Raw genomic sequence first — 16,866 nt, 5'->3', positions numbered from 1 at the left:
GTGGCTGTTTCAAGGAAGTCTGAGGCTTGGAAAAATAGGTTGAGGCATCTTGGTTCAGAAATGGACAGCGACAGAGGTCCTCCACTGCTCTGATTTGCAAGCAGGCTCTAATGTCAGCAAAGATGACTGGTCAGAATTTCACAGCACTCTGGATTTCCACCCTAGTTCTTGATTGAAAAGACAAGAGTATCTCTGCAAGCAGGACGTGCAACCTGTTGAGAAATGCTGCGGGGACAGGGAACTGCATGAGAGACTCCAGCGGAGAGCCACAAGGATGATATGTAGGGGAGCATCTCCCCTACAAAGAGAGACTGAGAGCCCTGGGGCTGTTTAGTCCGGAGAAGAGAAGACTGAGAGATCTGATCAATGTGTACAAATATCTGGGGGGTGGGTGTCAAGTGGCTGGGGCCAGTCTCTTTTCAATGGTCAGCATCAATAAGCCAAGGAGCAACAGCTACAAACTGGAACAAAGAAGGTTTCAGCTCACCATGAGAAGAAACTTCTTTACAGTGAGGGGGACAGAGCCCTGACAAGGCTGCCCAGAGAGGTTGTGGAGTCTCCTTCTCTGGAGATTTTCAAAGCCTGCCTGGATGCATTTCTGTGTGAACTACCCTAGGGGCAACTGCTTTGGTAGGGGGGTTGGACTGGATGATCTCTGGAGGTGCCTTCCAACCTCTAAAGTCTGTGATTCTGTGATTCTGTAATGGGGGAGTAAGATTTTGTCATGAGATAGAAGTCAAGAGTCACAGAAAGCAGAGAGTTCAAGGCAATGGGAAAAAAAGACAAACCTCAGAAATGATAAAACAGGTAAAGAAAAATCCACCACCTCAGGTGCATGGGCACTACTGGATACAGCCTGGGAAACAAGGGAGACGAACCAGATCTCCACACACAGCTGCAATCCAGCTGGAATAAGAGATGTGGCTACACAGTTGGGGTTCTGTGACTGCTGAAGATTAACCCTGTAGAGGAAGATCACAGAAAATCCAGAATGTGTTTAGCTGAAAGAAAGGCTGCAGGATCTTGGGCTGTATTAACAGGGAGGTACCCAACAGATCCAGGTAGGAGATGGCTCCTCCTCACTTAGCATCCACCAGATGACATACAGGATCCTTTGTCCACTTTTGGACTTCACAACACAGAAATGAAGGGGATGGAGTTTGGAAGATGGCACCAAGATGGTGAAGATGTGGTAGGAGACTGAGACTTCTGCCTGCAGAGGAGGCTTGAAGCTCTCCAATACTCCAATGTCAAGCAGCCTCCCAGTTTCTACAAGAAAGTCTTTCTGACATAAAGCTGAGCTCTTCACATTGCTGCACTGCAGTGCACAGGTTTGGACTCTGTATAAAGAGAAACTTTTCCCTTTGTGGCCTGGGGATGTTGGTTGACAGCCAGCTGAGCAGGAGCCCCCAGTGTGTGTAAATGGCCAAGCTGGCAAACAGCATTCTGGCCTGTATCAGCAGCAGTGTAGTCAGCAGGAGCAGGACACTGACTGTGCCCCTATTCGCAGCACTGGCGAGGCTGCACCTCCAATACTGTGCTCAGCTTTGGGCCCCTCACTACAAGAAGGACATTGAGTTACCAGAACAGGTCCAGAGGAAGGAAAAATGATCAAGGGCATGGAATATCTTTAGTTTGTAGAGGAGGAGCCTGAGAGGTGACCTCATCAATGTTTGTAAAGATGTGCAGAGTGCGTGGCAGGAGGCTGGAGCCAGGCTCTGCTGGGTGATGCCCAGTGACAGGAGAAGGGGCAATGGTGGACACTGAGGCATAGGAAGTTTCATGTGAGCATGAGGAAACTGTTTTTCCCTGTGAGGGTGACAGAACAGAGGAGCAGGTTGCCCAAGGTGGGTTGTGAAGTCTCCCTCTCTGGAGATACTCAACATCTGTCTGGATGTGTTCCTGTGTGATCTGCTCTAGGTGATCCTGCTCTGGCAGGGGGTTGGACTGGATGAGCTTTGGAGGTGCCTTCCATCCCCTGACATTCTATGATACTGTCAGGTAGTGAAAGAGGCTACTCACAGGATTCTGTGCAGTATCCCCCTTGAGTGTTTCCAAGAACTGACTAGGCAAGGCTCTGGACAACCAAGTCTTAGCTCAGACTTGCTAGCAGGGTGGACCAAAGATCTCCTGAGGTACCTTCCCATCTGAGTGATATGGTCCTTCCCCTGCTGCCTCCCTAGAATTGAAGCTACTATTTGAAAGAATTTGGTATCTCTTATCAGTATCAATTGATTCTTTCTTTGTGCTTCAAACACTAAATGAACCTTTATTTTCAAGGTTGCAGTTCTGCCCCTCTACACAATAGCAGATTCCATTTCATAAGCCTTTACTTTCCTAGAGTCAGCTCTTGGTTCCTATTCCGCAGAACATTCAGTTGTGTGCAATCTAAAATGGGCATCAGAATCACAGAATCACAAGGGCTGGAAGAGACCTCAGAAGCTCATCCAGTCCAACCCCTCATCAGAGCAGGATCTCCTGTACCAGATCACACAGGAACGTGTCCAGGAGGGTTTTGAATACCTCCAGAGAGGGAGACTCCACACACCCCCTGGGCAGCCTGTTCCAGGGTTCTGTCACCCTCACAAGGAAAAAAATCCTCCTTGTGTTCCCATGGAACTTCCTGCACCTCAGCTTCCACCATTGCCCCTTGTCGTGACACTGGGCATCACCCAGCAGAGCCTGGCTCCAGCCTCCTGCCACTCACTGGAAGGAGTGACCATCACAAAGGATGGATCTCCCTGGATGAAAAAGTGATATTTAGGAACCACCACCAGTGGGGAAATCACAGACTCACAGAATGTCAGAGTCTAGAAGGGGCCTCCAAAGCTCATCCAGTCCAGCATCCCTGACAGAGCAGGACCTCCTAGAGCAGATCACACAGGAACACATCCAGGCAGGTTTTGAATATCTCCAGACAGGGAGACTGCACAACCTCCCTGAGCAGCCTGTTCCACTCTTTTGAAACCTTGTTCTCAATATGAGAAACATCCACAGAGTGACAGAAAAGTGTGACCCATTTAAAAGGTCACCTAATCCTTCTTTTCCTCTCAGCAGGATAAACTGAAGCTACATTGCTTTTTTTTTTTTACAGATGTTTCACTAATCTGTTCTCCAAAGCTTCTAAAGGCAGACAGCCTAAAATTTCTGTGGCAGTTTATCTTTTGTGTTCAACTGTTCTTAGTAGAAAATGCTTTCTCTGTAAATCTCCTTTCCAGTAGTTTTAGCACATTATGCTACTATAGCAGAATCACAGAATGGTCTGGGTCAGAAGGGACCTCCAAAGCTCATCCAGTCCAACCCCCTCTGCAGTCAGCAGGGACATCCTCCACGAGATCAGGTTGCCTAGAGCCCAGTCCAGCCTAGTCTTGAATATCTTCAGGGATGGGGACTCAACCACCTTCCTGGGCAACCTGCTGCAGTGTTCCAGCAGCCTCATGGTGCAGAACTTGTTCCTCATATCCAATTTCAATCTGCTCTGCTCTAGTTTGAAGCCATTGCCCTTGTCCTGTTCCTGCAGGCCTTTGCAAAGTCTCTCTGCAGCCTTCTTGTACCCCCCTTCAGGTACTGGAAGATTGATATTAGGTTTCCCTGGAGCCTTCTCTTCTCCAGGCTGAACACCCCCAGCTCCCTCAGCCTGTCTTTGTAACAGAGCTGCTCCAACCCTCTGACCACTTTCATGTCCCTCCTCTGGACCTGCTCCATTAGTTCCATGTTCTTCCTGTGTTGAAGGCTCCAGGGCTGGATGCAGAACTCCAGGTGAGGTCTCACGAGAGCAGAGCAAAGTGGCAGAATCACCTCTGGCAACACAGCTTTGGGTGCAGCCCAGGCTGTATTTTGCCTTCCAGACTCCAGGCTCACACTGCTTGCTCATGTTTAGCTTCTAAGCCACCAGCACCCCCAAGTCCTTTTCCACAGGGCTGCTTTCTATCACCTCCTCCCCCAGCTTGTACTGATAGTGAGGACTGTTCTGAGATGCAGAGCAGTTTAGCTCTATCCTCTTGGCAGCACATTTCAGGTATTTGGAAACTGTTCAGGTACAACTTCCTTCTGCTCTCTACATACCAATGCAGCTGTTCTTTAAGAATCTGTTGGTGGATCACAGAGGTTGTTTTATCTTTGTTGTTCTCACCACTTTTCCACTGTCCCACATTTTAAAGGTGAAATCTTCAAAAGCAGTGAAGAATTTCTGCTGATATGCAGAATGTGTGGAGCAAAAGGATTATTCTTCTCCTTATAGCAATGTAATTCCCTCATGTTTACAATAAAGTCAGACAATGTTGATTCATTTTTAGCTGTGATGCTCTAGAATTCTTTGATCCTTTTCTGCTGAAATCACCCAGTATTAATTTAATTTACCTTAATTTATTTTACCTTTTTTTCAGCTCATACTTAGCTGTTGTGTCCTATGATTCTTTGATCTTTTTCTGTTGAAATTAACCACTTAGTCTATTTTTTGGGCTTTTCTTCTGGAGTTGTGAAGGGCTTGGCTGCTGCTGAAGTATTCAAGCATAACTGAGACTTCAGCATAAATTGATTTGTTTGAGGGAGTGGAGTTCTGGTGAGCAGTGAGAACAACTTTGGACTAAGTGAATGTTTGACTTCACAGTTAAGGTGAAGTAATTTGGACAAAAAGAAAAGTTCAGTGCTACAGTAGCAAACAGACAAAGCTCCAGCAGGTACTCTGCCCTGCTGAGGCTGCATCTGGAGTACTGTGTCCAGTTCTGGGTCTCCCAGTTCAAGAGGACATAAAACTGCTTGAGAGTCCAGCACAGAGCCACAAAGATGACAAAGTGAAGGGAACATCTCCGTTAGGAGGGGAGCCTGAGGGAGCTGGAGCTGTGCTGCTTGGAGAAGAGGACACTGAGAGGTGACCTCATCAATGCTTATAAAGATGTAAAGGTGAGTGGCAGGAGGCTGGAGCCAGGCTCTGCTGGGTGATGCCCAGTGCCAGGACAAGGGGCAATGGTGGAAGCTGAGGCATAGGAAGTTCCATGGGAACGTGAAGAGGAATTTTTTCCCTGTGAGAGTGACAGAACCCTGGAACAGGTTGCCCAGGGGAGTTGTGGAGTCTCTCTCTCTGGAGATATTCAAAACCTGTCTGTATGTGTTCCTGTGTGATCTGCTCTAGGTGATCCTGCTCTGGCACGGGGTTGGACTGGATGAGCTTTGGAGGTGCAGAACTCTACACTTGCCCTTGGTGAATTGCATTTGCTTCCTGCCCAATCCTCCAGCCTGGCCAAGTTTTGCTGACCATGTTCAAGGAAACACAACTAAAATAAACCAAAAAAGAAGAAGGAGAAGGAGGAGGAGAAGAAGAAGAAGTAGTTGTCTTTTATTATATCTGATCCAGCTATGAGTGTTTCAAACAGGTATTTTAAATACTGGAGTAAAAAATTATAGTTCATCAAGGCACAGAGACAGTTTTTGTTTGAAGTGTGTAGCTGACTACCAGACCCTGGGACAATGTAGGACAGGGATTCACTCAGTGTTATTGTCCAGTTCTTTTAACCATGCACTCCACATCCTGGATGTGATACTGACCTAGGTAAGCTCTTTTTTGGGCTCACCATTTGCATATCCTGCAGATACTTTCAAAGCAAACCTGGGGAACACTTTGATCCAGGCCCTAAATCCATTTTCCACTGAATTTTTTACTCTCTCTGCCACACTTCCCCATTCCTCATCCCCTCGTTCCTCTAAGTTCCCACCAGTCCTGGCACTGTCAGACTGATTCTGAGAAGTTGCTGCAGGTCTTCAAACTTTGATCTACCTACTCAGATCAGAAATCACTCTCTGATACAGCAACAGACTTCCCAGGAGAGTTTTCCCCACACAAATACAAACAGTAGCATCTTCTCATACTAAATTCTGAAGGGTCAAAGTACCACAGATAAATGTGTGCCAATACTGGTGAGTCACTGAGACACTGACTGGTTCACATTTAATAGTCTCCTGCTTTATTGTACTCGTGGTCAGAAGCAGAAATCATCAACACCTGAAATGTAAACTTTCCATCACACCAAAAGCAGGGAAAAGAACTGAACAAAGTTAGTTTTCCTCTTTTGACTTCTGCTTTTCCCTAATCCCTGAGGCCACAATGGCAAAAAAGAGGTCAGGGAAGAAGGTGCGGATGTAAACTGCTGCCCTGGGGATGGGGTTGGCCATCAGCACCTCCTGCTTCTTCCTGCACACTGTGCGCAAGACTTCCTCTGCCACCTCCACTGGGTGCACACCGTAGGCCACCTTCCTGAAAAAGACTGCAAATCAAACACAGAGCAGTGAGAGCTACAGACAGACAGACAGGTGGACAGACACAGCGGAGAGCCTGGTGATCACAGCATCACAGAATCAACCAGGGTGGAAAAGACCTCTAGGATCATGGAGTCCAACCTATCACCTAACATCTTCTAATTAACTAATCCATGGCATTAAGTGCCTCATCCAGCCTCCTTTTAAACATCTCCAGGGGTGGGGACTCCACCACCTCCCCAGGCAGCCCATTCCAGTGCCAATCACTCTTGCTGAGAAGAACTTCTTCCTAACATCCATCCTGAACTTGCCCTAACACAGCTTGAGACTGTGTCCTCTTGTTCTGTGAGTGCCTGGCAGAAGAAACCAACCAATCCCACCTGGCTACAACCACCAGAATGGTCTAGGTTGGAAGGGACCTCAAAGCTCATCCAATTCCAACCCTCCAGCATAGGCAGGGACACCTCCCACTAGAACAGGTCACTCAAGACCTCATCCAACCTGGTCCTGAACACCTCCCTAGGCAACCTGTGTCAGTGTCTCACCACCCTCACTGGAAAGAACTTGCTGCATGCAACCTTACATTTCCACATCGATGCCTCCCAGTTGGCGGATGGGGGTTGGCTGTGGTAGGAACAGATGAAGGTCGGGTTCACAGTGCTGACAGAAATGTTGAATTCTTCCATTTCAGCTCTGAGACAATCAAAGAAGCCTGCAGCAGCATGCTTGGAAGCAGCATCTAAACAAAAGAAAAAAGAAAACCAAAATAGGAACGCATGAGCGTGGATGTATGACAGAGATGCATAAAAGAGGAGGGCTTGGAAAACTGATCATGGAACAATTAGCAACAGCAAAAGAGGAGTAAATTATTTCATCCATGTTAGAGTTCAGGACTGGTGCCCCAGCTTAGTGTCTTCATTGTAAATAGGAACATTTTTTTCCAGAGAATTCTGGTCTAAAGGTGTAGTGGTTTGGGTGCTACATGAGGAGAAACTTCTTTACAGTGAGAGTGACAGAGCACTGGCACAGGCTGCCCAGAGAGGTTGTGGAGTCTCCTTCTCTGGAGCCTTTCCAGCCCTGTCTGGATGCGTTCCTGTGTGACCTGTGCTAGATGTGCTGGTCCTGCTGCAGCAGGGAGGTTGGACTGGAAGCTCTCTAGAGGTCCCTTCCAGCCCCTAACATCCAGTGGTCCTGTAATACACCTTCATTTCTGGAGTACTAATGTTCTGTAAACTAATTAGACCTTCACTCTGCAGCAGACCTCCTTGATGATTTAAATATTAAGGTAAATTTTAAAGTAGCTGAATGTTAAGGGGGTTTTTTAATTGCTCTCAGTGTCATTTTATTAAGGATGGTGTTACAGGATGAGAGGGTGTGAACCTTGCTCAGACACCAGAACCACCTGTTAAGTGCAGCAGAGCTGCAAGCCGCTCATCTGCCTTGTGGTATACTCAGTCTGGAGCCAAAAGCAGGCTGTGCAAAATAGGATCTGAAAATAAGCCAGGTGGGCTCCAAGAATGGAATGAAGCTTCTGTGTTCATTTGTTCTGACTCTCCTTCTTCTGGCAGCTTCATTCCATGCAGCACCACTACCAGTATCACAGAACCACAGAATATCAGGGGCTGAAAGGGAACACAAAAGCTCATCCAGTCCAACCTCCCTGCCAGGGCAGCATCACCTATGGCAGATCACACAGGAACACATCCAGGCAGGTCTGCAGTATGTTCAGAGAGGGAGACTCCACTACCCCCTGGGCAGCCTGTTCCAGTGTTCTGCCACCCTCACAAAAAAATGAAAAAGAATTTTCTCATGTTTCCATGGAGCCTCCTATGCCTCAGCTTCCACCACTACCCCTTGTCCTGGCATTGGGCATCACCCAGCAGAGCCTGGCTCCTTCCAAACATCCAGTTTGAATCTACCCATTTCTAGTTTTGCTGCGTTCCTCCCAGTCTTATCAATAACTCACACCCTAAAAAGTCCCTCCCCAGATTTCCTGTAGCCCTCTTCAGATACTGGAAGGCCACAATAAGGTCTCCTCTGAGCCTTCTGCTCTCCAGACTGAACAGCCTCAACTCTCTTAGCCTGTCCCCATAGCAGAGCAGCTCCAGCTCTCTGATCATCCTCATGGCTCTTCTCTGGGCATGTTCCAGTACCTCCAGATCTTTCCTGTAATAGAGGCTCCAGAACTGGGCACAGTACTCCAGGTGGGGTCTCACCAGAGTGGAGCAGAAGGGCAGAATCCCCTCCTTCATCCTGCTGCCCACACTTCTCTTACTGCAGCCCAGGCTCTGGTTGTCTCTCTGGGCTGCAAGTGCACACTGCTGGCTCACGTTGAGCTTCTCACCCACCAGCACCCCCAGGCCCCTTTCCTCGGGACTGTTCTCAAGCCAGGCACTGCCCAGCCTATATCAGTGCCTGGGATTGCTGCAACCCAGGTGCAGGACCCTGCACGTGGTCTTGTCAAACCTCCTAAGTTTGGCTTGGGCCCATCTCTGCAGCCTGCCAAGGTCCCTCTGGATGAAGGTGATGCTTCTCTAAGACCATGAATAGACAATGAGAAACAGGTCAGGAACAGACCAGCTTTTTCCTGCAGGCATGAGCAGAAGAGCAGGAAAAAACAACCAAAAGAGCAGAAGAGAAGAGGAAAAATGCAACTGGGAGAAAGAGCATCCTAAGCCCACTACCAAAAGGCACTGTCATGCATGGACAAGAGGAACCAAATGCTACTGAACAGAAAAGAGCAGGAATATGTAGCATCTAAGTGTATATTAGCTCTGTAAACCTTGTGTTCAGACACAGACGTTTGGAGGGCAAACCTCCATGTGTCTACAGCTGTGTCCAGCACTCCACTAAAGAACACCTTCAGAACAGTCCTAGCTGTAGAGTCTTTCTATTTCTTTGTATCACTCCCAAATGCTGACTAAGATGACAAAACTACTTGCTGTGGCATCTGATACCCTCTTGTGCTCAAGCACCTCGGGCAGCAGTTACACTTTGAAGGTATTTTGGTTACTTCTGAGTCCCATATCTTTGAGAAAAAACTTTTCAGCCAGTTACTGCATTCATAGATTACTGAAGCAGGATGAAAATGATCACTCTTAATAACCTACTGTAAGTGCCATTTCTTTACACCAATTCACACAAACTTACACATTAGAAAGCAGATTTTTGCTGTGCATAACTTACAGGCTGCACGAAATGGGATTCCTATTTTCCCTTGGATGCTATTAATCAGAACAATTTGGCCAGTTCTTCTTGAGATCATGTTGGGAAGAATGGCTGGAAAAGAAAAACAAATAAAGAGCCATACAATTAAAAGACTTCAATGTATTTGGTGAAAAATGTGACACCTAAAGTGGGCATAGCACAACCTTAATGAGTGTGTGCACAGCCCAGACAGCAACAAGTGCTGGGTTGCAGCAAGAGCAGTCTGGCCAGCATGGCAAGGGAGGAGATTCTCATCCTTTATTCTGCTCTCCTGAGATCCTACTTGAAGTACTGTGTGCAGTTTTGGAGTCCCCAGCACAAGAAGGACATGGAACTGTTGGAGAGAGGCCAGAGAAGGCCACCAAGATGCTCAGAGGGCTGCAGCAGCTCTGCTATGAGGACAGGCTATGAGAGCTAGGGCTGTGCAGCCTGGAGAAGAGAAGGCTTTGGGGAGACCTTGGAATGGCCTTCCAGTATCTGAAGGGGGCTACAGGAGGGCTGGGATTATTTACAAGGTCTTGTAATGGCAGGATGAGGAGGAATGGGTTTGAACTGTCAGAGGGGAGATTGAAACTGGATGTTAGGAAGAAGTTGTTTGCAGTGAGGGTGGTGAGACACTGGCACAGGTTGCCCAGAGAGATGTCCAAGGCAAGGTTAGATGTGGTAGAGGATTGGACTGGATGATCTATGAGGTCTCTTCCAACCTTGATGATATTGTGATACTGTGTGTGAGGCCTTGAGTGACCTGTTCCAGTGGGAGATGTCCCTGTTTATGACAGGGGGTTGGAACTGGATGAGCTTTGAGGTCCCTTCCAACCTAAACCATGCTATGATTCATTCTATGATTCTTATTACAATCAAGTGTCACAAAATCCAGCAGCTGCAGATTGAGTTTCACTTGTATTCCACAGGCAGATGTGGGTTCAGTGCTGTCACACCTCATTGCCAGCCTGTCTGTATCCTTCCAAAGGTTTTGAAAACAATTGTCTTTGTAAAGACACAAAGCAAAGAGTCAGATATATAACACACAATAAGCAGACACTGACACAAATGTCTGTCCTTCCAACACCTGCCTGTGTATTTCTGGAGCAGTCTGTTTCCAGGCACTGTGAATTTTACTTTCTTCACCTCAATTCCACTCCACTGATTTTCGCAGAGTGGTCTGTGATTACAAGCAACAAGTCTGGGACAAAGTACACATCACTGAATCACAGAATCACAGAATGTCAGGGGCTGGAAGGGACCTCAAAGGCAGAGCAGCATCTCCTAGAGCAGACCACACAGGAAATGTGTCCCGGTGGGTTTTGAATATTTCCAGAGAGGGAGAGTCCACAACGCCCCTGGGCAGCCTGTTCCAGGGTTCTGTCACCCTCACAGGATAAAAAATCATCCTCATGTTTCTGTGGAATTGTCTATGGCTCAGCTTCCACCCAGTGCCCCTTGTCCTGTCAGTGGGCATCACCCAGCAGAGCCTGGCTCCAGCCTCCTGCCACTCACCTTTACATCTTTATAAACACTGCTGAGGTCACCTCTCAGGCTCCTCTCCAAGCAGCACAGCCCCAGCTCCCTCAGGCTCTCCTCCTGAGGAAGATGTTCCTCTCCTTTCATCATTTTTGTGGCTCTGCACTGGACTCTCAAGCAGTTCCCTGAGGTCCTTCTTAAACTGAGAGGCCCAAAACTGGCTGCAATATCCCAGATGTGGCCTCACCAGGGTAGAGTAGGGAGGAGGAGACCCTTTCTCGACCCAGAGTGGCACTGAAGCACTGTAATGCCAAAAACCTGGATCTCAAGCTTTAAGTGGTGACAGCAAAACAGTAAAACAAACTAAAATACCTTTGGTTAATGTTATAGGTCCAAAATAGTTGGCATCCATTATCTTTTTATCGAGTTCCAGTGAGATGCTCTGCACTGCTCCTTTCACCTTCATGCTTGCATTGTTGATCAGTACATCCACACAGCCATAGCAGTTCAAGATTTCTTTAGCCACGTCTCGAATGCAGTTGATGTCTGAGATATCCAGAAGAATGAGCTTGGGTGCATATGTCTAGTAACAAAGAGACTTATTTCAAGACCATCTGTTAGCCAGGGCTGTATTTCTGTTTACTTGGCTTGTCAATTAATTGACCTTGGTATCTGAAGAAAGAGCTTCTATCATTCTCTGCAAAAAGCTGTTTGTTCTTTTAAGCCACTCTAGAAAGAAAGTAGCTCAGACATGGTTGTTGATGGACCTTGAAATTCAGGTGAAGCAGAACACTATGGCAGGGGTAAGATGGACTTGCTCTGCCTTGCTGAGTTTTATCTCTCCTTTATTCACAGGATCATAGAATCATAGAACTTTAGAGGTTGGAAGGGACCTTCAGAGATCCAGTCCAACCTCCTTGCCAAGGCAGGAGCCCCTAGGGTAGTTCATACAGGAATGCATCCAGGTGGGTTTGGAAAGTCTCCAGAGGAGACTCCACAACCTCTCTGGGCAGCCTGCTCTAGGCCTTTGTCGCCCCCACTAAAGAAGTTTCTCCTCACGTTGAGCTGAAACCTTCTATGCTCCAATTTGTATTCCTTGCTCCTTGTATTATTACTGCTGCCCATCAAAAAGAGATTTGCCCCAGCCACTTGACACCCACCCCTCAGATATATGTACACATTGATCAGATCTCCTCTCAGCCTTCTCTTCTCCAGACTAAACAGCCCCTGGGCTCTCAGGCTCTCTCCACAGGGGAGATGCTCAAGGCCCCTAATCATTCTGTCTCGCTTAGTGGAGACAGACAATAGACAGAGGGAGTGTGTGACCCCCATCACTCCAAGCAATGGTCCTTCTGTGTACAGCCCTCTGGAGAGCCTGCTGACCATAAAGTCTGTGTATACTGCTTTGATAGATAATTTCATACACATGGGGGGCAGCTGGAAGGTAGGTAGGAAGGTTTCTTCAGCTCCAGGTTGCCCAAACAGAGTTTACATTTGTACAGTTTCTGAAGAGATGTAGATTTTAATCAGCTCTGTGTCAGAGGAATGAACTCAATCTACCTTCTCTTACCCTGTAACTAAGATTCAGAAAAGCAGATCACTTACAATGCCTTATTTTTTTTACCTAGTTGAATCTCCACAGACCTACATAAACACACAACTTCTACCATTATTTATGTAGATGAATGAAGCTCACTGGAGGAAAAAAAGTGTTAAATACAAATCTTTATTGGCCTGGTGATCAATGGCTGTAGAATTTGTGTGATGCCTTCAGGAACACCTGTGACTTGAAATGGGTTAGCTCTCTGCTGGTCACATAAAGGAAGGCTTTATCAGGAGCAAATACCTGGCAGCAAGGGCAGCCTTGCATACTTACTTGCACTGACTCAAAGGGGAGAATATTTTCCTTATGCTTATGTGGATCACAGAATCACAGAATATCAGGGGTTGGAAGAGGCCTCCAAAGCTCATCCAGTCCAACCTCATGCCAGAGCAGGATCAGCTAGACCAGATCTCACAGGAATGCACCCAAGCCGGTCTTAAATATCTCCAAACAAGGAGACTCCACAAGCCCCCTGGGCAGCCTGTTCCAGGGTTCTGTCACCCTCACAGGGAAAAAAAATCCTCCTCACGTTCCCATGGAACTTCCTATGCCTCAGCTTCCACCCATTGCCCCTTGTCCTGGCATTGGGCATCACCCAGCAGAGCCTGGCTCCATCCTCTGGGCACTCACCCTTTACATATATATATGAACATGAATGAGGTCTCCTCTCAGGCTCCTCTTCTCCAAATTAAAGACCCTCTGCCCCTCAGGGACTTCCTGTGTTCCAATGTGTATCCATTGCCACTTGTCCTGTCTCTGGGCACGACTGAGAAGAGCCTGGCTCCATCCTCCTGACACCTGTACCTTAGGTGACTATAAGCATTAATGAGATCCCCCTCAGCCTCCTCTCCTTCAGGCTAAACAGAGCCCTGCAGCTTGTTTTACTGGATTTACAAGGGACTTAAGTGCTCTGTGTGCCTGAACAAGATGTTTACCTCCAGTTGTGCATTCAAACCAGAGTGACAAAATACTCACCAGGCTGGGATCTGCCACACTGATTAAAGCATCATACAAAGCTTCTAACTTCTCCCACGTCCTGCCACACAACACAAGCCTTGCTCCTCCCGTGTGAAACACTCGAGAGCATTCTAGGAGAGAAAGGCAGTCAAGAGAAAGAACAATCTGCTGTTGTTCATTTTACTTGAAATGAGATGATGGGGAGTGGTGCCAAGAAAGTTGAATCTGTGATTTAAAATTCATTAATATGGAAAGAAAATAGTACCTATGAGGAAGGAAAATTGAATGCAATAAAGTAGATGTGACTATTCAAGTAAAATGTAAGGTAACAGTAAAATGTAGAAGTAATGGTGCAGCAGAATGGTTTAAGCATGAGATTTAATAAAAGTAATTAAGAAATAGAACAATATACCAGTGAAGGGATCACAGGACCACGGAATATTAGGGGCTGGAAGGGACCTCCACAGATCATTGGGTCCAACCCTCCTGCCAGAGCAGGACCAGAGAATTTAGCACAGGTCACACAAGCACTTCAGGATCCACTCTTCTATTTTTCTAAACCTCTGCACCTGAGAACTTCTATTTCTGTAACCTTTTTCATTATTTACAACACTAAGTTCATGAATGGCTTTCATTTGCCTTTCTCTAGCAGAGAATGATTTTTTACTTGAAGCCCAAAAGATGATTTTCCAGTCCTAGGACAACTCCCAAGAGCAATTTCCCCTATAAATGGAACAGCTGAGACAAACTTGTGATTAAAATGTGACTACTGTGTGAACAACAATAAAGGGGGAAAGGAAACCAGTAAAAATCTCCTCTAGAAATAGATTGGAGCTTTCTGAGCTACAGCACTGAGAACAAACAGGAATCAGGTTTAAACAGCAATCATAAACCACTGTGAACCTCTTCAATAATAATAGTTTTTGTTTCCCTTTCTGAAGTTTGAGGAAAGTAATCTTTAGACTGGAAATTCTAACATGTGTGAAAAGAAATCTGCCTGTTACCTAGGAGCTCAAATATGCAGCAGATCACCTCATAAGCTGTACTGGTGCAGTTTATTGTTCCTTCCCAGGTGCAGGATTCTGCACTTATCCTTGTTAAACCTCATTAGGTTTCTCTTTACCCAGCTCTCAGTCTGTTCACATCTTGCTGAATGGCCACATGGGCTTTAGATGTGTCAGCTAAGCTTCCCAGTTTGGTATTGTCAGCAAACTTGCTGAGCAGACTCTGCCTGCCTGTCTTGTCATTAATGCCATTGATAATGATGTTGAACAGGACTGGACCCAGCACTGATCCCTGGGGGACTCCACTAGCCACAGGTCTCCAGCTGGACTTGGCACCACTGATCACCACTTTTTGGACTCTATTGTGTACCCAGTTCCTAATCCATCTCAATGTTTGTTCAACCTCCTAAGCTTGCTCACAAGGATGTTATGGGAGACAGTGTCCAAAGCCTTGCTCTGCCTAGTCAGGTATGATTTGCCCTTGGTGAATCCATGCTGACTACTCCTGATGACCTCCTTCTCTTCCACGTGCCTAGCAATGAGCTGCTCCATCATTTTACCAGGGATGGAGGTGAGGCTGACTGGTCTGTAGTTTCCTGGAACCTCTTCCTTGCCTTGTTTTAAAAGGCACTAATAACAAGCACTCCTTAGCAATGCAGTGTGTATTTCTGTTGCAGGTCTCTGCATTTCTGTTGCAGGTCTCTGCATTTCTGTTGCAAGTCTCTGCTCTCTTCTGCTAAGGAATAATTCTGCAAGAGCTCTTCTTTTTCCCATCTATTTTCTGTTCAGAAGTCTACAAGAGACAGGAAGTGTTCACTGACAATGCCAAAACACAGTCTCAAGCTCTATTTGCCCTTTCAGGCAAATGGGGAGCATCTGCTGCTCTCAAGTGATGCTTAGAGCACCATGTAGGCAGGAATTACCAGCCAGAAAGAAGTACAGAAGTGTATGCTAAGTGCCTGGACACCCAGGCCAGCAACTTATATCACACTCCCTTTCCCTCCTTTCACTGAACCCACCACTGCCCAGACCCAGGCAGCCTACTTGGAGGTACTGGAGAATGTCAAGAGAAGAGGAGTAACATAGAGGAGACAGAGATATGAACACTGTTACTTAGAGAGAGAGCAGAAAGCCTTGAAATCTTTCAGGGCAGAAAAGGAACATGTGGAGATTAAGGTGACACCTGTTTAGGCTGAGTTGCTGCCACCCTGCAGCGACTGCACCATGTAATAAGATCTCATAGTAGCAACGTGCTAAAAATAGCACTCTTAATGTGCTTGCAAAGCCTTTCATTCTCTTGAAACAAATAAACACAAAGTGCTGCAGCTCCTACATATTTGCTAGCAGCTCCTGTGGCCAAGACAGAACAATGTACATGTGAAGATCACAGGGGTTGCCTAAAAGGGTATCTTCACTTCTGATTCATCCAGGCACATCATGGATATAAAATAAAACGTAGTGTATGCACTTTTTGTTCCTCTGGCTATTGCTGGTTTCCAGCACTGATAAGAAATAGGTCAACTCACCCTTGCCCAGTCCAGAGATGGCATCTGTGATCACCACCACCTTGTTCTGTGCAGCTGACTTGGACAACAGCCATCTGACTGTCTGGTAAATGTAAATAATCCCACTAAGCCCCAAGAGAAGCAGTGGAAGAGCAAGCACAGCAAGAAGACCCATCTCTGCAAGAGACAGAAGGCCATATGAGAGTAGCAGTGATCTCAATATGCATGCAGGCACTGTCAGATTGGCTTAAAAAGCAATGTTTCAACACAGAGGAAGTCCAGTAACCAGTAACCAGCGTGCTAAAGGCATGCAGCAGTGGGAATCTTGGTTTGCAGTCAAAGGCTAATGCTGTTTGATTTTCTCTTTCCCTCATGTTAACAAAATCCAGATTCCTTTTATCCAACATTGCTCTGCATTGGCAGAAACTTAAGAGAATTTCAGTAGGAATATTCCCTTGCAGCAAAACATAGGCCAAATAGAACACAGAAGCTTTAACTGTCTTGTTATTGTAGGGAAACAGATGGAAAGCTTTTAATTCTAATTTCAGCTAAAGCACAGAAGTGTTTTGTGTTCTTAAAAGACAGAGAAAATAGAATCACTTACTATGCCTATGAAGGTTCCTGGAAGAGAGAAAACATTCTTTTGGATTTTGGTAATTTTTTTTGTATTAGAGGTTTAGTTGAAGTGCTGGAGCAGTTTCCTAGAGCACTGCACTTGTTGAGGCTGCTTGCCCTGAAGGAGAATGGCTATGTATAGCCATGTGACAGAGGCACTTCAAAAGTAAATATAGCATCCACGGTGTGACTCGCATGCCTGACCTATCTAGTCCAACTGGCTGGACAGTCCTGTAAAAGACCTTAGTATAGAATCAATTCA

The 16,866-nt window shown here is 46.4% G+C and overlaps 1 protein-coding gene across 1 annotated transcript; it reads right to left on the bottom strand.

Moving 5' to 3' along the window:
* Positions 1 to 6,051: 6,051 nt before the first annotated feature.
* DHRS7C (dehydrogenase/reductase 7C) lies at positions 6,052 to 16,164 on the bottom strand. The gene is made up of 6 exons (XM_064151788.1): positions 16,011 to 16,164; positions 13,499 to 13,611; positions 11,293 to 11,503; positions 9,439 to 9,531; positions 6,836 to 6,991; positions 6,052 to 6,260 (listed from the first exon to the last, which is right to left on the bottom strand). The coding sequence occupies exons 1-6, from the start codon at positions 16,162 to 16,164 to the stop codon at positions 6,052 to 6,054; spliced, it is 936 nt and encodes a 311-aa protein (XP_064007858.1).
* Positions 16,165 to 16,866: the final 702 nt, after the last annotated feature.

This window comes from Pogoniulus pusillus, chromosome 11 (assembly GCF_015220805.1).
Source record: "Pogoniulus pusillus isolate bPogPus1 chromosome 11, bPogPus1.pri, whole genome shotgun sequence".
Lineage (NCBI taxonomy): Eukaryota > Metazoa > Chordata > Aves > Piciformes > Lybiidae > Pogoniulus > Pogoniulus pusillus.
This window is presented reverse-complemented; position numbering and strand designations above follow the sequence as displayed.